This window comes from Saccopteryx leptura, chromosome 1 (assembly GCF_036850995.1).
Source record: "Saccopteryx leptura isolate mSacLep1 chromosome 1, mSacLep1_pri_phased_curated, whole genome shotgun sequence".
Lineage (NCBI taxonomy): Eukaryota > Metazoa > Chordata > Mammalia > Chiroptera > Emballonuridae > Saccopteryx > Saccopteryx leptura.
The window spans coordinates 40,304,762-40,329,463 of NC_089503.1; the positions used below are offsets into that span (position 1 = coordinate 40,304,762).

Consider the following 24,702-nt stretch of genomic DNA (forward strand, 5'->3'; position numbering starts at 1 on the left):
GCTACACAGCACCTTCAGAGACTGGGGTCCAGCTCACAGAGTTCTCAGTCTTCTTCTGCTTCCTTTCACCTGCACATACAGGCCTAGAACTTACCCACCTGCTGTTACAAAACATGAGCTCTGAAATCACCTGGGTTCAAATCCTGACTGCCACACTAGCCACAGGCCACGGGGATGACACGCATAACCTTTAGCCAACGTATCCTCATCTGTCAAGTTGGCCTATTTATAAATTCCAAGTTCAGCTGTGAGAACTGGAGCTGATGCGCAGAAAAGCCTTATAAGTGCAGTTGGTATTCTTCAGCCAACAAATATTATGTAGGTTCTCTATGCCCTAAGATACAGAGAGCACAGGGCAGGTGGCAGGGGCAGGGGTGAAGAAGAAGGAGGCAAAAGGCAGGGCAATGGGTAGAAAGATGGTAGAGTGGCCAAGGGTCCACACTGAAGAGCCCTTTCTGCTGAGCAAGACTGTAAAAGTCCCTGCTGACAATCTGCCGAGGGGCACAGGCCCGTGTCCAGTCACTCCCAGGAACTAGGAGGAGCACATGCCCGCCACCTACAGGCCAGCACAAGAACTCTCCACAGGAGGAAACACCTTCCTCAGAAGGGGAATTTGCATCTTCCTACCTATCCATGGAAACACCACCGATCAATCACCCCGTGCCCCAGCAATGTGCACACCACATGTCGTTCCACCTGGATCTCAACCCGATGATGAAGGGCTCACACCCAAGGGCAAGGGAACCCACCAAGGACCCTCCTCTCAGAGATAGGAATAGGGCTTACCATAAACAATTGCTTCAGACACCCCTGGAAGCAGTGTGACCATACCTGACCTAGGACAGGCCTCGCGCATCTGAGTTCCCACAAGGGGAATGCCAACAGTCCCACTCAGAGACATGACACACCCCCGAGGCACCAGGAGTGGCCAGCCCCGCCCCCAGCACTGGAAGAGACTGCAGTTCAGAAACACAGCCAGGAAAAGCAAGCTTTCACCGCAGAGCAGAGCAGAAGCAAGAAACAGGTCCCAAACGAATCCATCGTGTTTGCAAACTTACCTGCTCCACTGGGCCGCATCCTTCCTCACTGCTCCCTTCCTCCCCACCCTGACCACTGGAGTGGATGCTAACATGCATCTTTTCAAAACCCAGCCTCGCTAGGGAAAAGTGGTGTCATCCGAAGCCCAAACTGCTTTACCTGTTCTGGGAAAAGTGGAGGCAGGTGCAGCCTAATGAGTTTGGGAGGATGCCTGGGCCTATGGCAGCTTTGAAACTAGCAGCTGCTTGTGTTTACAAACAGGGGAGAGGGAATGTTTCCAACAAGATGTTGCCTGAGGAGGCCGAGAATGCACACCGGCCATCTTCAGACCAATAGCTAAATTGAATAGCAAAACACCAGCAAACACAATGTGCTAATTAGTTGCCAAATTCAAGTTAATTAAAAGCTAATCAGGATGTCAAAATGTAGCATCTCATTAATAATACATCACATGCTTTGATTCTTTTTTTTTTTTTTTAAGCTAGGAAAAGTACTGCTTCTTCTAATAAAAGTAAGAGATAAGGATTAGGCATTTCTCCCTGGGAACTGTACAGTTTAAATATATTCTGTGGTTCAGTGTTCTCTCTCCCACAGATAAGGCCTGGCTTGATAATTAACCGAACTGCGAGTCAGGTGAATAACATCAGCACTGTTTGACTAAAGCCCTTCTCTAAGGGCAGAGGCTCTGGCTTCAGTTCTTCTTCAGTGACTTGCAGACATGGCCGGCGTGGTTGAGTATTGCATTCTTGGAGGGATGATTTAGATTGTCAAAAAGTTGGCAACCTCAAGTCCAGACAAGCACTGAGATGCCTCAAAACCAGGGGTAAAACAAAACCAGAAGAGCCCACCAGCACCTCTTGTCTTCACTACATGCACAGCATCAATAAGTAACAGGTGGGCATTTCTCATGCTGGAAAGGCAGCTTCGTGACGAGCGCTGACTCACCTTCTGCAGACAGCCCCTGGATGTTGATTCCCTTAGCTGCCAGGAAGTTCAAGCAGGCATCTATGTTTTCAATCTAGGAGGGAAAGAAACACAACATACACTCAATGAATGTTCCATCTTCTCCAGAGCCATCTCTTGTTAGAAACAAAGCTCTGGGTCAGAGAAAGGGTTCTTTGTGCGTTCACTCAAGTTCCTGACAAGGAAAAACAGGAGGACATGAATGGATGCAGGTTGGGGCTCTCCTTTGTCTGTATTTGCACCGGAAAAGTTGACCTAATATCCCAACCACCACAGAGCCAGAAGTTGAGGCCTTGTATGGCTCATGGCTGCCAAAAATAACCAGGGTGGAACGGGAGCCCTTATGTAGATGACTGTCACCAGTGCAATCCTGAAAACTTGAGCAGCTGCCAGAAAAATGGAGGTGGGGACGAGGTTAGCAGACCCACCCGTCTACCAGCAGCTGGGAGAAATTTCTAGCCACCAAGGCAGCAGGCAGTCAAATGTACAAACAATGAATGGGAGTTTCGGCAGGAATTTGGGTAGTGTTTACTCACAAAAATTCTCAGGATGGCAGGCATTGCAGATGACCAGGGAGGGCTGCAACCTCGCCGAACCTCTCAGTTCTTTATGTTTTTCCCACCCACCAGAGACGAGGCCACCCACCTATGCCAGGGCTGATGCCACGGCCAAGGGCGAACCAACTCTCCGGCCCTCACAGAAGAACAATTAGGTCATTCCCAAAGGTCTGATTTGACTTCAGTTGTCAAGGCTAATTATTCTTTGGTCTATAGGAAAATGCTCAGGCTTGATTAATGTCAATGGTGACCATAGGTAAAAGAAATTGCTTTGGACTCAGCGCAGAGATCTCTGAATTTCACACAATTTGCATTTCCCAGTGGCTACCCCCCTCACCTCCACAACCACCCACCGCCCATCTGACTTCCCAGGCACTGACAACATTCTTATGAACTCAAACACGTATTTAATCCATGGGATTTATTTTTAATTAATACATGATCGTCTTTCACAGTGTACATGTGACCCTTCTCCTCTTTCCCCAAGCAATATCCTAATGGCTCCCTCATAGCCACAGAGAGTAAAACGTCTACACGGTAAGAGCTCTGATTTGAGCAGCATCTGCCCCGGTCTTCTACTCGTCTCCCTCAAGGTCATGTCCGCCCTCCGCCTCATATCAGCATTTTCCTTCTCTACTTTCAGGCTTTACACTTTCCAAATGCTTTAAATGAGGGGTAGTCAACCTTTTTATACCTACCGCCCACTTTTGTATCTCTGTTAGTAGTAAAATTTTCTAACTGAGGCCTGACCTGTGGTGGCACAGTGGATAAAGCATCGACCTGGAAATGCTGAGGGTGCCAGTTCGAAACCCTGAGCTTGCCTGGTCAAGGCACATATGGGAGTTGATGCTTCCAGCTCCTCCCCCCTTCTCTCTCTCTGTCTCTCCTCTCTCTCTCTCTCTCTCTCTCTCTCTCTCTCTCTCTGTCTCTCCTTCTCCTCTCTAAAATGAATAAATAAAAAATTTAAAAAAAATTTTCTAACTGCCCACTGGTTCCACAGTAATGGTGATTTATAAAGTAGGGAAGTAACTTTACTTCATAAAATTTATAAAGCAGAGTTACAGCAAGTTAAAGCATATCATAATAATTACTTACCAAGTACTTTATGTCAGGTTTTCGCTAAGTTTGGCAGAATAAATCTTTATAAAACAACTTACTATAGTTAAATCTATCTTTTTATTTATACTTTGGTTGCTCCGCTACCACCCAGCATGAAAGCTGGAACGCCCCCTAGTGGGCGGGAGGGACCAGGTTGACTACCACTGCTTTACAGTAAGCTTTGGGACACCCGAATGAAACTGCACCCATTTTAGAAGAGTCCATCCACCCTCCATTGGAAGTGACTCCATCCTTGCAATTTTTAGGTCAGGATCCCATTCCTCTCCCAGCCTCCAGCCACCTTCAAGGAGACATCTTTTCATCTCAAAGAAAAGGGGCAGAAGGCAATTTCCTGCAAACTAAATAAATGCTGGTGCTATGGGTTATACTGCCACCACTGCAGAACATCATATCTTATCAAGAGGAAGAAAAAGTGAAATTGCTTTTAACTCTCATTTCTTCTGTCCAGCCCAGAAGGACTGACAGTGACAACCAGGTGCTCTCATCTTAGGGGGAAGAGGGGAAGAGAGGAAGGGGAAAGAGGGGAAGGGGGGAAGGGGAAAGGGGAAAGGGGAAAGAGGGGAAGAGGGGAAGGGGAAAGAGGGGAAGGGGGAAGGGGAAAGGGGAAAGGGGAAGAGGGGAAGAGGGGAAGGGGAAAGAGGAGAAGGGGGGAAGGGGAAAGGGGAAAGGGGAAAGAGGGGAAGAGGGGAAGAGGGGAAGGGGAAAGAGGGGAAGAGGGGAAGAGGGGAAGGGGGAAGAGGAGAAGGGGAAAGAGGGGAAGAGGGGAAGGGGAAAGAGGGGAAGAGGGGAAGGGGAAAGAGGGGAAGAGGGGAAGGGGAAAGAGGGGAAGAGGGGAAGGGGAAAGAGGGGAAGAGGGAAAGGGGGAAGAGGGGAAGGGGAAAGAGGGGAAGGGGAAAGAGGGGAAGGGGAAAGAGGGGAAGAGGAAAGAGGGGAAGAGGGGAAGGGGAAAGAGGGGAAGAGGGGAAGGGGAAAGAGGGGAAGAGGGGAAGGGGAAAGAGGGGAAGGGGAAAGAGGGGAAGAGGGGAAGGGGAAAGAGGAGAAGGGGGAAGAGGGGAAGGGGGAAGAGGGGAAGAGGGGAAGAGGAAAAAGGGGAAGAGAGGAAGGGGAAAGAGGGGAAGAGAGGAAGGGGAAAGAAGGGAAGGGGAAGAGGGGAAGAGGAAAGGGGAAGAAGGAGGAAAGGGGAAGAAAGGAAGAACATAGCCAAAACGTTCCTGTGGAACATGTTTTGGAGCAATTTGCTTCTATTTGTAAGTAAATATAATAAAAATTATACCTCTAAATACTATTTTACCCTATTACAAACCCAGATTTAACTACCAGTCTTATTTATATGCTATTGAACACAATGTTGGTAATATACCAAAACAACTCAAAAGGACTTTTTGCCCCACTAAGAGGCACTGGTATTTAAAATCATGGTAAAATCATAAAATTCTTCTTCTACCTCTTGTCTCTTCCTGTAATCCTATCTGATTTAATATATTATTTTGCACACAGTTGATAAGCAAAGCTTTGGCAATTATGTTCCCATGGAAAATGAGAACTCTGACCACTCCTGAATGGAGAAAAAGAGAAAAAGACAAAACTGACCACTCCTGAATCTGTTAATGCAAAAATAAAAAAGTTACACTTAAAATGATCCTGGCAGGTGGCCTGGCATGGGTTAAGTTTTTTCAACAATAGTGCAGCAGTGTAACACTAAATTAAAAGATACCCACACATATTCAAGAAAGGCACTGCTCTACTACCATATTGTAATTCTATAGAAATTTCCTTCCAAGGAGCATAAAGACCACTTACTTGTCCAACTCATGGAGCATTCAATGCATATAGTATCACTTAAAATAAACAGTAATTTCTTCTTGCAAAGCTCGCCTTGGTATCCTTTAATTCAGCCATCCACTGGGCTTTCTTTTAACGTTAAAAATCTATTAGACCCTGGCCACTGGCTCAGTGGATAGTGTCGGCCTGGCATGGGGATGTCCTGGGTACGATCCCCAGTCAGGGCACACATGAGAAGCTACCATCTGCTTCTCCCCCCCCCCCCTTCACTCTCTCTTCCTCTCCTGCAGCCAGTGGCTCGGGTTTGAGCGTCGGCCCAGGGGCTGAGAATAGCTCAGTTGATTCAGGCATCAGCCCCAGATGGGGGTTGTCCAGTAGATCCTGGCCGGGGTGCATGCAGGAGTCTATCTATCTCCCCTCCTCTCACTTAAAAAAAATTATTAAGGCCCTGGCCGGTTGGCTCAGCGGTAGAGCGTCGGCCTGGCGTGCAGAAGTCCATGGTTCGATTCCTGGCCAGGGCACACAGGAGAAGCGCCCATCTGCTTCTCCACCCCTCCCTCTCTCCTTCCTCTCTGTCTCTCTCTTCCCCTCCCGCAGCGAGGCTCCATTGGAGCAAAGATTGCCCAGGCGCTGAGGATGGCTCTGTGGCCTCTGCCTCAGGCGCTAGAATGGCTCTGGATGCAACAGAGTGACGCCCCAGAGGGGCAGAGCATCGCCCCCTGGTGGGCATGCCGGGTGGATCCCGGTCGGGCGCATGCGGGAGTCTGACTGCCTCCCCCTGTTTCCAGCTTTGGAAAAATGAAAAAAAAAAATTATTTAAAAAAATGAATAATTATAAATAGGCTATCTAGAATACTTTTTCCTCCACTGATTTTTCTAAAAGAGCTATTAGTCTTTTAATGCATTTCATCATTTAGATCAGCAGTTCTCCACTGGGTGGGGGAGAACGGGAGAGGAGGAGCAAGGATTGTGTCCCTGGGGGATGTGGCAATTCTGGCAACATTATGGCTGTCACAATGATGGGGGAGATGGCTACTGGCGACTAATGGACAGAGGCCAAGGATGCTGCTAAACACACTACATTTCACAGAGCAGCTCCCACAACAAAGAATTATCCAATCCCAGATGTCAATAGTGCCAAGCTTGATAAACCCGAGTGATAATGATCCTTTCGATCATTCATCCTATCAACATAATTGTTTAGATGGCTGTCCTGCCAGGCACTGTGGTTGACTCTCCGGAAAGCGGTGGTCGGGAGTCCTCCTCCCTGTCCAGGAGCCCACGATTATATAATGCTTCTCTGTAGGGTCCACAGAGATTCGACACACACCCCCTACTTCCATCCGTTTCAGGGAGAATCAGAGCATATACACAAGGGATGCACCAGGATCTTCCTAGTGAAGAGAGGAGGCCTGGGGCACCAAGGGTGCTTCCTCCAGAAGAGCTGATCCAGGGGGCAGTATGCAAATAGCTAGACTGCCCGCCCTGAAAGTGTTAAAACTAAAAATAAGAACTTGGGTCATCATTTTTAGAAGACGATTCCTAAGCCCATCAAGCGCCTTACATTTTCTTCCCCTCCACTATGAATTCTCCGCTCACAGGAGGAGCTCAGAAAACATTCCTGAGTTTCAAATCCACTCTTTAATAATGTTCCATTTAGGTTAAAAAAATCACTCCTGACAAGGCAGCCGAGACCCACGCGCTTTTCATCTGCGCCCCAGGAAGAGAGCAGAGCTGGGAAGCAGAACAGGGTCAGATGTGGATTCCAGCCTCCTGGCTTCACTTGGAATGAGATCAGAAGGGGAGAAGGTTTCTTTGATCCAGGCTCTCTTGTGATTAAAATTCACCTTCAGGTTTTCTTCCAAATACTGACCAGGTAAACAACCCATTTTGAGACTGCCACCCCCCCCCCCCCCCCCAGAGGACCAGCCCGGTGGCAGGAAGCCCACACTCACGCACTCACTACCACACTAGGGTGTCTTCAGTCTCATCTTGAACGAGGCCCATGTGTGATTCAGACACACAGTGTGAGATGAGGGCCCGGTGCAAGTTGGGAGGCAGAGCAAAAGGAAAAGCCTCCTAACCAGCAAAGTATGTAAATACAGCCAAGGCTGTTCATTAACACATAGCGGCCAATATAAACTACTTTCCAAAATTAGCTGAAGAAATCTGTGCTAAGTTTGACGTTCCTGGGTTGGGGGGTGGGGTGAGACACTGGGTGAGAAAGCTGTTGTAGTTGTTGCCATAGAAATGGGTCTGTGAGCTCTGGGATCAGGTTCCTGGATCTGAAGTGTCAGCTGGGGTGGAGGCCGGAAGCCACAACGCGGCTCAGAGACACAGAAAGACGCTGGATGAACGAGGGGGCAAAGTTAGGGGACAGACCAAGACCGAGACGCACTTCCCTTTGCCTGCTGCTGCCATATGCGGCCTCCACCCTGTGTGGTCCATGAACACCCATGAGGAAAAGGCGGCAATGAAGCCTTTCTCCCAGTCTCAGCCAGGATCTCCATCCCAAAGCTGAATAGTTTCTCAACAGTCTCTGAACTTGAGACTTGGCAGGGCAATTCCCATGGACTATGCACGTTGTAGCCTTTGTCTCCAACATCCAGACCTAGATCTCCACCCAAAACAGCCAGAGAGCAAGGAAAGTCAAAGCAAATGCCAAACAACTGGGGGGGGGGGGTAGAGGCAAATGGAAAACTTCACATTTCAATCATGAGTAAGGCTGAACTAGGTCTCATGATAACATGAAGTATGTAAAGCTCCGGAGCACTGCTGTACAGCTCCTTGGTAGCTTAGAGACTGATCAAATACCATCTGTTGTGGCAGTTGTCATGGCAGCATTTTTCTCTGAATACCAGTGTAGCTGAGTGCAAAGCATGTGAAAATGATGGATGGAAATGAAGACCACCTCTCTGGGCACCACTGCAGCCCAGGGGAGATGGGCTCTGGGCACACTGAGTAAATGGGGTGCTCGTTTTTATGAGTTGAGAGTTTCTCACCAGGACATCCCTGGGAGATCTCCATCCTGGGAAGAGGAAACTGGGAGAAGAGGCAAACAGTTGCCAAACTGAAGTCAGGCATGGCCATTGCCATCTTTAAAAACTCATGAAATGCCTAAACCCTAGGCCCCTGGTTGGCAAACTGCAGCTTGAGAGCCACATGCGGCTCTTTGGTCCCTTGAGTGAGGCTCTTCCACAAAATACCACGTGCAGGTGCTACCTCGATAAGGAATGTACCTACCTATATAGTTTAAGTTTAAAAAATTTGGCTCTCAAAAGAAATTTCAATCGTTGTACTGTTGATATTTGGCTCTGTTGACTGATGAGTTTGCCGACCACTGCCCTAGGCAATGCGAGATCGGACCCAGAGGAGGATGAGTGAGTCCTTGCAAGTTCTGGGAACTTGAAAAGCACAGTGTAGCTTCTAAGATGATTAAGAGCCTCACAGATCAACACAAACAACTCCTTTCCAAAGTGTGTGATCCTCATATCTGATATTACTACTTGGCAACCAAGGAAATATCATTCATCCATTTGTTTATCTATTTATTCACCTGTACTTACTGAGCTGGTACTGAGTGTACACTGGTGACTGAAATGGACATAATCTACTTCATAGAACCTACAGACCAATGTGGAGGAATTGGCATTAAATAAACTGCACAAATTACATCTGTCATGTAGCACAAGACTTGATCTAGCCTGGGAGGCAGGGGTCAGGTGAGAATTTCTTAAGGAAAAGATAGCAAGTGGGTCCACAGACAGGGCTTTTCATCTGTTCTGTTCACTGACGTTAGCCCCAAGCACCTAAAATAGCATGGAACACATCGTAGGTGACTGAGAATATTTGTTGACCGAAGGGAAATTTGAGCTACAACTTAAGAGTTAGCTGGGTATCCCAAGTGGGAAGAAAAAAATACACTGTTATAGGAAACCTAATGCCTGAAAGCTGCCAGGCAGGGTGCAACATCCCACATTTGGGAAACAAAAGAAAGCTAAAATGGCTGGAGGCCAGCGGGCAAGAGTAACAGATACCACACTGAGCAAGAGTAGAGGGCTGTCCACACGGGCACATTCAAGAGCTGATGTGGTGAAGAAGAGAAGGCAGGGGTCCTTCCAGTTCTTGTCACTGCCCCATTGCCATGACAATGACAGAGGCCACGCCCTTCTGGTCTGAAAGCTCAAGGATGCCAAGGATGGCTCAAGCAGTGTCCTGGAGGTGGGGCTGGAGACATGGAGGACCCGGAAGGGAATGTCCACGAGTGGTCACATGTATTAGGAAGTTCTGTTACATATCTAACACTTGTGACACTCCTTCCTCTGGCTCTTTCCAAAATTAATGTAGGAAAGAAGGAAAAAAGAAACCCAATCATAAAAACAAACCAAAAAGCAAAAATGCATTTGGGGGAAATGCCCTCCTCGATGTCTGTCTCACCAGCATTGTCTAACTCTTTCCTCTGCGTTTCTAGGGGCCATCACCTGATGCGTGATTTGCCCAGATTCATCCTTTTTTTTTGGTCTGCCTATGTCAGTGTTGGGGCCCAGCACCACTGTAGGATCACATGGCTCAGGGGCCACAGCGTGGTCTACACAACCCCATGGGACAGAGCTGGCAGGGTCCAGACACTACAGCTATAATCTTAGAACTACAGCTGGGAGCCCAGAACAAAGGAAATGTATGGTGGCTTTTCAAATTCTCTAGGTGGAAGAATATTTGGTAGCATCTTCCCTCATGAGCCCCACAGGCTGCTGCTTGCTTGGCTAATGCATCTTTGCCCAGCAGTAGGAGGGGTCCCATACCTTCTGTCCCAGCTTGGGCCATTCAGGCATTCCAGCAAGTCAGCTCTAGTGCTCTCTTGGTGGCTTTGAAGCAGAAAGCTTAAAAATGTGGGGCTTGGACTGGATGGGGCTTGAGTCCCTCTGTCCAGTCTGCTTTTCTTGCTGCTTTAATGCTTTGCCCAGTTCCTTCCTTCAGTTTGGCAACGCTATCCACCTTATCTTTTGTAGTGTTTATAACTTTAGCTTTCCAACAATGCTGTCAAGAATTCCTCTTTAGAAAGCTTTGTAGAAATCTCTCTGCTGTTACAGTAAATGGGCAAATCCATGTGGATACAAAAAAAGTCTTTCTAGAGGAGAAAAAAAATGAAAACAAGAATCTCAAATCCCTCCAGTGACTATCCTTACAACTGCCTAGACTGTTTCACTTTCCTATTACTTTCTGACTTCTCAATTTTTCCCCTGAAGCAAAGAAAGAAACCTGGAAAGAGAGTTATAACTCAAGATGCAGAAGTCAGTCCTTATTCTGGAGGCTCCCATAATACACCTTCACAGCTGAGCTCTGCAGAGTACCCTCTTTTAGAGAGGGCAGTCATTACGGGAGGAAACTCCACCGGGGGTCCGCATCGTCAGAGAGGCCCAATGTGTGCCTTTGTGTGCACTCCTTCAGGGTACCATTCCAAGTATCATTTAGGGTACCATTCCAAGTATCATTTCTCCCATTAACAATTTTAGAGTAACGGCCCCTAACTTCCTAACACAACCAAAAAGGGACTGTTCCAAGCCAGCGCCTCCAGGGCAGGAACTGGACACAAATGCTAAAAGGGAACAAATAGCGTTAAGGTATGATATTTAGAGGGTATAACAGAGGCTTTGGGGTCAAACAAACCAGTCAAGTTCTGATTCTGCCCATCTGTAAAATGCACACTGTAACACCTAATACACAGGGTAGTGGTTGTCATTAAATGACAGAATATATGTGGGATGCTAAGAAAGTCTCCAATAACTGGAAGTTTTTATCACTGTGCTGTCGTTTTTAAGGCTATAACATGCCCAAGCTGGGTCTGGGTCTGGACCCTAGGAGAAGAGAGAGTTAGACCAGCTTCTTCTCTGGGCTGCCTTCTACTTCCTCCTCCTGGCTTTCTTCTCAAGCCCAGCTATTCAGGACCTGTGCCCTCCCCATCTCCAGATAGCATGTCTGCCCTCACCAACCCCTCTCTTGAAAAGACACTGATTCCCACCAAGACAGAGGAGCTGCTACTGCTGCTACGGACTTCCATCATGTTACCTCTTCCCAGGGGTGCTGACATTCCATCACAGTTATTAGGTGATAGTATCTGTTGAAAGAATACAGACTTTGGACTCCACACTTGATTCTTGTTCCCTTTCAGATTATCCGCGAGTCCCTAGGAAAATTATTAATTAACTGCTTCTAGCCTCAACTTCGGGCTGACATATGTCAAAGGTCTGGAAGTTTACCTAGTCAGAGCTCCAAAAAGGCTCTTTCTTCACACACTTCCATGATGGCAGACTACCAAATGTCACTGGCCTCTCCTGAAAACTTGTTACAGAGCTGTGAGAATCTGAGACTTATTAAATTATATGACACTAGAATAGAATCAGGAATAGTTTCCATGTAGCTGGAATTCATTTTGACCCTATTGGAATCAGAATCAGCACTTACAGTCCGAAAAGCTTCCTGGTCACAGTCTCTATTAAGTTACATGGGAAACCATATTACCTTAGACAAATAGTTTTGTAAAAAAGATAATCAGATGTGGTTGGGTTTTTTGTTTGTTTGTTTGCTGTTTTTGTTTTGTTTTGCAGAAAACTTCGGCTTTACCTACAAAGGAGCCTTCAAACTCAAATTCCAACTTTAACAAGAAAACCCTGGATTTGGCCAGTTGGCTCAGTGGTAGAGCATCGATTCAGCATGTGGAATTCCTGGGTTCAATTCCCAGTCAGGACACAGAGTAGAAGTGACCATCTGCTTCTTTACTCCCCCTTTTCTTTCTCTCTTCCCCTCCTGCAGCCATGGCTCCATTGATTCAAGCCCATTGGCCCTAAGTGCTGAGGGCAGCTCCATTGAGCTTCCGCCTTAGGTGCTAAAAATAGCTCGATTGCAAGCATCAGCCCCATATGGGGTTGCTGGGTAAACTGCTGTCGGGGCACATGCCATCTGTCTCTGTACCTCTCCTCCTCTCACTTAAAAACACTGACTTGTGGCCCTGGCTGGTTGGCTCAGTGGTAGAGCGTCGGCCTGGCGTGCAGAAGTCCTGGGTTCGATTCCTGGCCAGGGCACACAGGAGAAGCACCCATCTTCTTCTCCACCCCTCCCCCTCTCTTTCCTCTCTGTCTCTCTCTTCCCCTCCCGCAGCGAGGCTCCATTGGAGCAAAGATGGCCCGGGCGCTGAGGATGGTTCCTTGGCCTCTGCCCCAGGCGCTAGAGTGGCTCTGGTCGCAACAGAGCGATGCCCCGGAGGGGCAGAGCATTGCCCCCTGGTGGGCAGAGCGTCGCCCCCTGGTGGGCGTGCCGGGTGGATCCCGGTCGGGCGCATGCGGGAGTCTGTCTGACTGTCTCTCCCCGTTTCCAGCTTCAGAAAAAAAATAAAAAAATAAAAAATAAAAACACTGACTTGTGAACCCCAAATACATGGCTGCCCCATGAACCAATGGGAAAAGGGTGGCATTTGCTAGGGAATTTCACCCAGGATCTAACTAGAACTTGATTGCCTCATTAATTCTTTGAAAAACAATGACTGGGTGTTTAATCTCTTGCAAGCCCAGCTCTTACGGAAGAGGAAACAGTGGTGACAAAACAGGGCAGTTCTTCCCTCAAGGGGACAGACGGTCTCTTGGGTAGAGCACATTGTAAGTATCACCCCACTAAACATAGCTCACAAATGTGGTAAGTACCAACTTATACCTATCTATTCACCTACTAACAAGACTGACACTGACTCACTATGCTTTTTCTAGAGGATCTGGGTTCTTTCTGAGTCTCTGCCATACGCACATGCTGAAACCCATAAGCTACCACAAAGTCTTTAAGAGATAGCAGACTATAAATGCAAAATAAAAAAACCCCAGCAGATCCTAGATATTCCCCACAGTGCAGCGAGTCCTCAATTTTAGAAATACCACTAGAACATATCATTTCAACCACAAACAAATATCCATAAAGGAACGGGGTAATGGGGTAATTTGTAGGTGAAGGCCAAGAACTGGACGCGCTCGCCAGCTTGGTGACTAGGTCCCGCACACAAGCCTGTGCAACTCAGTTTTGTGGTTCAGCCCATTTGCTGATGTTTGTAGCTTGCGGTTCTTCTGGGTTGCTCATAAGTAATCCATGTATGGATTTCAATTCTGCAATTCCAAGGAGAGCAGGTATGGAAGTGCAAGACGCGTCCTGGAAGTACTGATAACCAGGAAAACAAAACCAAGCAGATGAGATTGAATGTTCAATACTCAGGTTAGAATCCTGCAAGACTTTGCCCTCCCAATGCAGAGAGCTGGAATGGAGGTGACTGCTCTGTCATCCTCTGCCTGTATGTGTCACCACATAATGTTCATTTCTGCAGGAGATATTATTCAAAAATTGCCCTTCTCTTTTCTCTCCAATTCCTGATGTTCCTAGCAGGAGTAGGTGGTTATTATATGCCAGGCACAAATCCATAACTTTTCACATCCATTACCTCTATACTGCTCACAAAACGTAGGGTATATTTTATCTCTTCATCTTCATTTTGAAGTATCCCCTAAATTTTGTGAGCAGTATATTTTTCATTTCAAAAGCTGTCTATAGGTATGGCTGAAGAGCTGAACCTGAATTCTAGACCACTGGTGATCATTAAAACATAATTTGGGAGTTTTGCAAGTAGCAAACAAAATACTTTATACCATAAAATGAGATTTGGCAAATAGTTTCAAATTCTAAAATCTGTGACCAAGACAAAGAGTTACATGCTAACCAATCAGAAATTATACAAGATTAAAAGTAATTAAGAGGTCTGACCTGTGGTGGCGCAGTGGATAAAGCCTCACCCTAGAACGCTGAGGTTGTTGGTTCAAAACCCTGGGCTTGCCTGGTCAAGGCTCATATGAGACTCAACTACTACAAGTTGATGCTTCCTGCTTTTCTCCTCCCTTTCTCTCTCTCTCCTTTCTCTAAAATCAATAAAACTAAATCTAAAAAAAAGAAGTAATTAAGACTATTATCAATATTAAAATACTTTTCAGCTCTGCTTACAACCACAGCCAGAACATCAGATACATTCAAAGTCCACCGGAAGAGAGCAAACCACACAGGAAGGTCTCTATTAACAGGATATCCTTGAGCTTTCCAAGGCTACAAGCTGTCTGTGCACCTGGGAAGAAATAGTGACAACTTTTCACTTGCCATATAATGCTTAGTTCCATTGTTCTGTCAAATACTGTATTTCCACATGTATAAGACATACTTTTAAAAAAAAATTGGGGGTCTAAAAACTGGATGCGTCTTATACAGTGGTTGTATACTTTTTAACTTGTATTCCTGCTTTTTCGCACTTGTTTTTGCACTCATTGAAGACAGTGATTCATCTTCAGACACAAGATGAGGACAAGCTAATAGATGGGAGTTTTGGGGGTTTTGTTTGTTTGTTTGTTTTGGGGGGGTTTCTTTGTATTTTTCTGAAGTCAGAAGCAGGAAGGCAGACAGACAGACTCCTACATGCGCCCGACCAGGATCCACCTGGTAAGCCCACTAGGAGGCAATGCTCTGCCCCTCTGGGCAGCTGCTTTGTTGCGACCAGAGCCATTCTAGCGCCTGAGGCAGAGGCCATGGAGCTATCCTCAGCGCCCGGGCCAACTTTTGCTCCATTGGAGCCTTGGCTGCTGGAGGGGAAGAAAGAGATCAAGAGAAAGGAGAGGGGAAGGGTGGAGAAACAGATGGGTGCTTCTCCTGTGTACCCTGACCGGGAATCAAACCTGGGAGTTCCACATGCCGGGCCAACGCTTTACTGCTGAGCCAACCTGCCAGGGCCTAGATGGGAGTTTTGACAGTGATGAGTTGTATAAATTCCATGATGAATAAAACTTGAGTTCAATAACTTTATTTAACACATTTTCCCCCCAAATTTTGGGCCCCCAAATTAAGGTGCATCTTATACATGGGAGCATTTTACACATGGGGAAATACGGTATTAAGTTGAGCCAAATTAAATTGCAATTTTGGTGAATAAAACAGTGGCTAAATATTGGCTATTTCATATGGCTCTACCTATATATCAATGTAGTAGGAAGACACCCTCCTACTAAAGTCTAAAATTAAACTGCTGGGTGGTTATAAAAATAGAATGCTTTACAGCCATTTATAAACAATGCATCAGGAAATTCTAAAACTCAGAATAAAATCTCTGCAAGTCTCTCTCAAAGGAGTCTCATAAGACTGACGATGCTATACAGAAGATCAAGTCAAAAGGAATGCCCCCCCTCCCATCTGCAGGCCAACCAACCCCTACAGGCCCTTCGCTTTAGCTTCCGTTAGGGTTTCTTCTGCACAATCCTCTCAGAGAAGCAAATGGGGCCTGGGGAAGGTTTTACTTAATTCCAAGTTGATTCATCTCAAAACCTCCATGAAAGGTAATAGATTTCCCTTCACAACAGGGAAGGAAACCCAGATGGCATGCCTTTCCCGTCCTGCCTTCCTGTTCCTTCAGGGGAAAGTGTCAGAAAGAGGGGGCTGGGGTTCGGTTCTGCCACCCCCTCCCACTCTAAATGACTGCTGCCGCGCTCACGCCACTGTGGGAACCCCTCACTCCTCAAATACACTCCACGGGAGAAGCCGGCTCCTGTCAAGGTGTTATCATTTGTGTTGCGACTGAGAAATCTGAATGGGGGAGAGGGAAGTTAAGGATTTCACAAGACCAGAGGTGAAGTCTGGGGAACAGTAGATTTCTGAGGGCTTCCTGGCTATCTTTGGGCAAGGTACGTAACTTCCCTGAGCCTTACTTCTCCTTTCAGTAAAGTGGGAATTCTGATTCCCTGCTTGAAAGCCTTGTAGAGGCCTCACAAGAAAATTAATATTTGCATGCTTAAAAAACATGAAGCACTGGGCCAAATTCTTTTCCGCACATTATTATATCAGTTCATTTTCAGCACCAGAGAAGGCAGATGTTTCTTGCCTTCCCCATCACTTTCCAGAGGGGGAAATGGAGACACAGAATGCTTCCTAAAATCGCAGTTGTTAAATGGCAGAATTGGAATTTTTAACACTTAATGGAAAATGTTTTAAAGCTATAAACATGAAGAATTAACAACCAAAGAGCAAGAGCTTCACTGATGCTGAAGAAGGGAAATAAAACCCCCGTTTGGTCACTTGCCCCGCCCTCATCCTTCAGCAGTGTGGCCAGGCCACTGACCAGCCCATCCAAACCAGACCCAATCTTTACATCGAAAGGATAGAGGACACTTCACAGAGGAAGGAGTGACTTCTCCTACATCCTTTTGGACATGTTTTGTATAAGATAGTTATGTTCTTTTATAGTGTTTTAAATCTTCGGGTGCAGGAGGAAATATTTAAAGCAATATACACATATAGGCATTATTTCAAAGTCAAAATGATCCCGAAACAGGTATCATTCAGACCATCATGACAGTTCTTAGGCTTTCTGAGGAAGTTCATGGTACTTATAAGAATAAAATAGTTTGGATGGGGAAAACCTCAAACGTGTGTGGGGTGCAGGCAGGTAACAAATAACTAAAACAGGCTGGGTATCGGACAGCAGGGAATGGTGGGGAGCATGACAAACACAGCCCATGCCTACCTAAAGGGGCATCTGAAATCTAAGAACTCCATGAAGACATGCGTGGAGGAGGGTCCCTGTATGAGGCCCAGATGACTTATATATTAAACCACCCTTTACACGGTTGTAAATCACCATCCAATTTTTCTTTCAGTTCAAGGAGGTCTGCAGCCATTCTTCCCCTACCCATCCTCACAATTGCGAAGTTCTTGAACCTTATTGAGCACCATGCTGCCTCTCACAACACCTCAGTCCCAAAGTAGGTGAGATGGGAATTTCTTCAGTAAATATTCACCAAGCATCTACCAAGTGCCAAGTGGTGTGGGCAGACAGACAGATGCAGCCCCACCCCCATAGCGGTTCATGTCTAGTGGGACACAGGCAGTTAGTACCATGTGCTAAAGGATTATCACGTCAGTTATTCAGTGGAGGAAACCCAGGGTCACAGAGGTTGTGGACTAAGAGGGGCGGAGGAGGCACATGCGGACTCTTGAGACCGTGGCACATGCACAATTCAGAGCCTACCAACTTAGAACTTCCTCTCGCTCTCAGACCGGAGAACGTCTCAAGCATCCTAACCCTTCCAAAAAAGCAAACTGATGAGCTCATTCAAAATATTTAGTTAAACTGAAACAAACCCTTTCGTGATATTGTTAAATTAAATTTTAAACAGCTTGGCAAACTAATAGAAGTTCAAATATATGTTTGGGCAGGCAGATCCCAAAAGAGGTTTTTTGTACTTGGGTCTGAGACAACATTGGCAAAATGTGGTAGCCAGATAGATCAGCAGCATCAGTATCACCCAAGAGCTTGTTAAAGATGCAAATTCTCCGGCCTCTCCCGGACTGACTGAGTCAGGCGGGCCCCAGGGGCGGCCCTAACAAGTTCTCCAGGTGGCGACAGGCGCTAACGCTGGAGAAGCAGAGCCAGGAGGCTTTGCCAACCCCAGCATGACTTCACTTACTAATAAAAGTAATGTCTTTTTGGTGTCTTTTCCATACACCTCTGTGACTAAGTTAAAATACAAAATTGTGAGAGAAGGGACTGAATTAGAGAGAATTTCTTCACATAGGATGACTCAAATTTCTTTAAAGCACTTGAAGCGTATTTGACATTAAAATTTGACATGTAATGTCACCCCACTCTCTAGAAAGCTGTCGGATGTTTGGAGCATCAATGGTGTGGCTCATTCATCTAAGAAACATTAACTGAGTACTTCCCATATACCTACTATCAGGTGCTGGGTATATGGGAATGTTTATTGAACAAAACAAAACAAAACAAAAAAAAAACAAGAAAAAAAACACACTATATGTATTACAAAGCTTTGATATCCTTAAATAATATAGAAAATTTGATAAATCACAAAATTTGCTCAAATGTCCTATTAATTGTAAGACAAACACACATTACAGTATTGGGAAGCACAGTACCTACCTGAGTTATATTTGCATCAAACAGGTCAGGAATACCTGGTCCTCAAGTAACTTCTAATTACCAGATGAAATGGCAGAAGAAAGGGCACCTGGCATTCACATGACTGCTCAGTGGCCCCCAAGCAGAGGCAGGCAAGGCGGGAAACTACATGTGAGATGGGAAGATTATCCTTGATTACCTGGATGGGCCCAGTGCGACCACAAAGATGCTAGTGAGAGGAAGGCAGGAAGGTGAGAGGGAAGATGTAATTATGGAAGAGGCAGTCCTCGCCACATTTCCCGATGATGACCTGCTTTGAATGCAGAGTTGGGGAAAACTCCACTCTGAAGTGTCCTAACAACGGAGACAACTTGCAGTCAGTTCAGAAACCCAAGGGCTCACAGTAACAAGATGAGCCTCTGCTATAAACCCAAACAGCTTACCATCTAATACAGCAAGAGTTACCTTGCTTGAATCCCAGAGTGTGTTAATTTCCTACTGCTACTGTAATAAAATACCAAAAACATAATGGCTTAAAACAACATAATTTTATTTATCTTACAGTTCTGGTGGTCAGAGGGTCAAAATCCGTTTCACTGGCTAATAGCAAGGAGTCGGCAGGCTGCCTCCCCTCTGGAGGCTCAAGGCCCATCTGTTTCTAGAGGCCGCCTGCATTTTCCACTTGTGGCCCCTTTCCCTATCTTCAAAGCCCACCTATCTCTCTCTCTCTCTCTCTTTCTGACTCTTCCATAATCACATCTTCTCTCTCACCTTCCTGTCTCCCTCTTCCAAGCATCTTTGTGACCATACTGGGCCCACCCAGATAATCAAGGATAACCTTCCCATCTCAAAATCCTTCATTATACCTGCAAAGTCTCTGTTACCATGTTAGGTAACATTCCCAGGTTCTCACAGGGATTAGGAGGTGAACATCCTTGGGGTGGGATGCAGCAAACTGTTTAGCCTACCCCCCTGAATTATACTTTCTCAGCAGGAAAAACCACTGCATGCACAAGTGACTTGTGAGCAGGGAAGCAACGAAACCAGGTGCTCTTCACACCATCACCCCCTCATCTCTCCAACAACCCTGGGTGGTAGCTTCCACTGTCCCCTTCTTGCCGCTGAGGAAAAAGACTCAGAGATCCAGTCACTTGCCCAGCACACATGCCCAGATCCGCCTGATTCCCGAGTGCATGCTTATTCTTCAGCCCAAATCTCCTTCCCATGATGTAATGAATCACTCTAAGGTATGGCTCATAACTATACGAGGGCCGAGTACAACAAATGTAACTTTGGTGCCTCCGCATCAGTGTTTTTTTCTTCTTCAATGGATTTCCTCACATGCAGAATAGCATAACATTTAAGGGAAAGGACTCTACAGCCAGACTTCCAAGGTTCACACCCTAGCTTGTCACTTATTAGCTGTGTGACCTCAGGCAAGTTACTCAACCTCTCACTGCCTCAGTTTTCCTATCTGTGAAGTGGAAATAATAATGGTTTTATGAAGGCAAAAGCAGTTAATGCCAGTAAAATGTCTAAAAGAGTACCCAGCTATAAGTGTAGAAGGTACGTGTCTGTTATTATTATTATTATTATTATTATTATTTAAAAACACGACACCACTGGGACAAAGGCAATAACCCTAGGCTCCACAGCACGAGAGGAAAAGGATAGATGTTCTTTCATACCACTCACAGTTGGTCCCCAGCAGAGCACAAAGACATCGGGGTCTGAGTTTTCCATACCCTTTAATGCAATAACCAAAATATATTTCTGATTCCATAGGGTTGTTACAAGAATAAAATGAGCTAAAACATGTAAAGCACTTAGAACAGTGCCTTACCATTTTTATAATCCATATTAATTTCTGATAGATATAAAGATGCCTAAACATGCTTACCTCCAACAACAGACTAGAAGTCAATAAACTAAAAATTAACTGCCATGTCCTGGTTGCATCCTCTGGATAAACCAAGGAAGGAAAGAATTAAGAGAAGGGAAGATAATTTTCAGAATAGTGCCGAACACCCATTCCTTAAATCCCATACAGAACTACCAAGTTAATACCCAGTGCTCAAATCACTGCTCAGCTATAGATAATGGTAAGAGAATAATGGTATGTTACAGTCCTCTAGCCACATGGACAGGTCCAGGCTGGCTCCTGCCTTGGTCTTTCCATCTAACCAGCCAGCCAGCCAACATTTATTAAATACCTACTGTATGTCAGTCATGTAAGTCATAGGTGCTTACTTATCATACTCAGGTGAAAGACATGGTATCTCCCTCAAGAATATAAGTCAACAGACAATCACAAGAGAGGGTGTTATGAGAAATGTAGGCACAGGACACCCAGGGACACAAGAGACAACAGGCACCTAATTATCTGAACTACTTGGAGTAACAACTGACCTGAATATTAAAGATTACAATGCCCAAGTGGGCTGATCATAAGGTCTTCCCAGCAGACTGGCATCAAAAATCAAAGGCATGAGCATACATAGCCTCCCTGGGGCACCCCAAGTTCTAGTATGCCTGCGGTACAGAATCTGAGGGGCCAAGTGGCAAGAAATGATGGTACTAGATCATGAAGGCCGCTCCCCCTCTTGCGTGCTCAAGTGTTTGAAGAAGGAACTGGGAAGCCAATGACGGTGTTGAACAGAGGTGTGGCTAAAGAGGCTGAGAGAGAATTCTGGCCAAAACATCAGTAGTAACAGTGGATGTACCACCTTCAGTAGGAAGCAGTGGATGCTTCCTGCTGATCTGGGCCCTGGACACTTCCCACTTTGCTTTAAATTCAAAATGGCCTGTGGACTTTTCTTCATGCCTTCTTTGTTCTGTAACATGTGTGCGCCCTTAGGGCCATGTAAAAATAGGCCTAGGGGCCCAGGGCAGAAGCACCTCAGCTGCCCAAGGATCTCAGACACTCCCCAAGCATGTGGCCAGCTTTCTGGCAGCTGTTGGGAGGGCTCAAGGTCACTGGGCCTAGAAACCTGATACCGTTTCGGATGGCCTTGGCTCGGCCCAGGAAGCTCTGTGGAGAACTGTCGGAATACCTGGCGCCAGACTCGTCCAGGCCATCTCCAGTGGTGGCCTTTTGCTAAGGGCCACCTGCCCCTTTTTCTTGTGTTCCCATCAACAGGTCAACTCAGGCCCCTTCCAGAAATAGTCCATTCCCCCTGCCTTGCTGACTCCCAGACACACCCAGCTGACTGCTTTGTCCACAGATGAGAGAGAAGGAGAATAGAGATCGGTGAGGTGAAGACTTATTTGCCCGTTCTCTGTCACACAAGTGAACACCACATATTCTTAAGCTAGACAGACTTGGGTTCGAGCTCCAACTCTGCCTCCTACGTGAGTCATCTGGGGCAAAATAATAATAGTCTTTTAAAGCCTCAGTCTCCATATGTAAAATATAGACAATAATAGCATCCACCTCACAGGATGGTTTTGAGGAGTAACTGTGATAGTTAGGAAAAGCTCTTAACCGGTTCTGTGTATCACGCGTTCTCAGTAAACGCAGGCTCTCTCACTGAAACCTCATGATAGCCCTGTGAGGTGCTGGCATTGCCCATAATCTCCGGGTCGGGGTGAGAGATGCTGAGAGGTTGAATGGATTATCTGGGGCCACACTGTCATATAAGCCCTCACCCAAAGGTGGAGCTGGCCATTCTTGAAATGTCAATTTCTTTAAAAAATACCTAGTTACTGACCTGTAGTGGCACAGCGGATAAAGTGTCAACCTGGAACGCTGAGGTTGCCAGTTCGACACCCTGGGCTTGCCTGGTCAAGGCACATATGGGAGTTGATACTTCCTGCTCCTCCTCCTTCTTTCTCTCTCTCTCTCTCTCTCTTCCTACCTCTCCTCTCTAAAAAATGAATAAATAAAATCTTAAAAATAAACAAACAAATAAATAAAATTAAATAAAATAATTTTTTTTAAAAAAAGAAAAGGCCCTGGCTGGTTAACTCAGTGGTAGAGCATCAGCCCAGCATGTGGCTGTCCCAGGTTTGATTCCTAGTCAGGGCACATAGAAGACGTACCTATTTGCTTCTCCACCCCTGCCCTCTCACTTCTCTCTCTCTCTCTCTCTCTCTCTCTCTCTCTCTCTCTCTTTCCTCTCCTGCAGCCATAGCTCAATTGGAGCAAGTTGACCCTGGATGCTGAGGATGGCTCCATGGCCTCCACCTCAGGCGCTAAGAAGAGCTCAGTTGCTGAGCAATGGAGTGATTCCCATTGCCCCTTTGTGGGCTTGCCAGGTGGATCCTGGTTGGGGCATATGTGGGAGTCTCTCTGCCTCCCCTCCTCTCTCTGAATTAAAAAACAAACAAAACCTAGCTACCTGGAAAAATTATTGTATCATCCTATCAAGTGCTCACATTTACTAAGTGCTCTCTTTGTGCCCACCGTGTACAGGTACTTCATACAGATTATCTTACACCTTGCAACACCCCCAGGCAGGTACTGTTACTAGTCCTGTTATAGAGGCTGGTGCCCCGAGAGCCTGAGGAACACACCCCAAGTCACAAGCAGTCGGCCTTCAGAGCTCATGCTCTCAGCCGTGTTGCCTGGCAGCGCCCAGAGGTCAGAGGTGAAGAAGACCTAGTCTGTCTTTTCACAGAGCAGACCCAGGACCAGAGAAAGGAGGGCTGGATCCCGGAGCAGAGCTGGGACCCGCTGCCCAGGTCTGAGGATGGGGTGTCCACGCTCACTAGGCTTCATCACCCTGCGTCTTCCCAGGCACTGGCCTTCTGAAAGGGGGCCTCAGAGGCACCTGCGGCAGTGAGGAGGGGCAGGGGCAGGGGAGAGGGAGAGGCTAAGGCGGCCCCGAACCGGGACACCCACTCCTGCTCATAATGGCAATTCAGCTTTGATCACTTTCACAGCTGGGGTTCCACATACTCTTATATTAGGGAGGAGAAGGGGGCTCTGCTCACAGAATAGAAGTTTGAAAACCACAGCCCTGTTCTTTTCTATATCTCAGTGCCAACTCCTATTGTCTTGAGAACTCAACATTTTCTACAGGAGCTCCTGAAAGGACAGAGTGAGGAGCAGAGCTGGACCCTCCATAGCAGGAGCACTGAACTTGGGCCGGCCTCCGGAAGCCACGGGCCGGCCTCTGGAAGCCACGGTCCGCTCAGGCTGTGTGCCAGCTTCCAGGGATGTGCCATGTGGGGAGGAGAGGGCTGGTAACTTTTCTCAGATTTTCAAAAGGTTCCATGTCCCCAAACACAGGAATGACTACTAAGACTAACCATCACTACCACAGACACTGCTGTGACTGAGTGCTGACCATGTGCTCGGAAAATGGGACAACCAGGTCACTGACCTCAAAGGGCCGTCGGGGGGATGAGCTAAGAAGATATTTGTAAAGCACTTATGGCACCTGTCACAGAACAAACACTCTATAGACTTGAGTCATATTTTATCGTTGTAATTATTATTTTCCATCTTTATCACTTCCACTGCCTCACTAGTCATCACGGAAACTTTATGAGGTATGTACTATTATCAATCTCACTTCACAGAACAGGAAATAGAGGCTTCAAAAGGTTAAATAATTAGCTCAACACCACGGACTAGCAGAGAAGGAACTCGAACTTGGCCTGTCTGGTTCTCAAGCCCAGGCTGGCCCCCCGTCTGGGTGCAGGACAGGAACAAGGCAGGAGGGTTCCTGGGAGCCCAGGAGGAAGCAGCTGAGCAGTGCTGGGAGGCCCCAGGTGACCCCAGGCCTGAGGTCAGCCAGCCAGAGGGGAAAACAGGCCTGGGGCTTTCCAATGAGAGGGTCAGCAGGCCATGATAACTTTGCACCTCTCCTAATCAACAACAGAGAGCCAAGCCACTTAAAATAATAACGGTGTAAAGAGAAAACCAACCCCTGCAGTGGCCATCCCTGCAAGAGAGGCCCCAAAGTGAACCAATGTCTTGGAGCTCAGTGGGTTCAAGGAACAAGGCAGGGGCCACTCCAGCTCCCGCTGGCTGGGCTCCAAGTGATGTCTCTCCTTCCAAACTAACACATAACTCTGCTGCACACACCACTTGAAAGCCAAAAAGATGCCCCTGGGTTGCCATGGCAATGCTAAACAGACAAAACATTTAACCAGCTCTGACGCACACACGAGCTTATTTAAGAGCCAAATAGACGGATCTGGAGGCAGGGGAAGAGGGGGCAGGGGAGGGGAGTGTTTCTGCAGCTCCATCTCCAAGGATTTGGCCCCCAAAGCATCTAGGTCAGACTGAAACAGGGCAGAGGACTCAAACATAAG

At 46.7% G+C, this 24,702-nt stretch overlaps 1 protein-coding gene across 6 annotated transcripts in view; it reads right to left on the bottom strand.

Moving 5' to 3' along the window:
• NAV2 (neuron navigator 2) overlaps positions 1-24,702 on the bottom strand; it is a 397,784-nt gene that overhangs the window by 237,418 nt on the left and 135,664 nt on the right. For all 6 annotated transcript variants that reach the window (XM_066364486.1, XM_066364494.1, XM_066364479.1 and 3 more), the window contains exon 4: positions 1,984-2,056. In XM_066364486.1, coding sequence (XP_066220583.1) covers positions 1,984-2,056 — 73 coding nt within the window. The remainder of the gene's footprint in view (positions 1-1,983; positions 2,057-24,702) is intronic.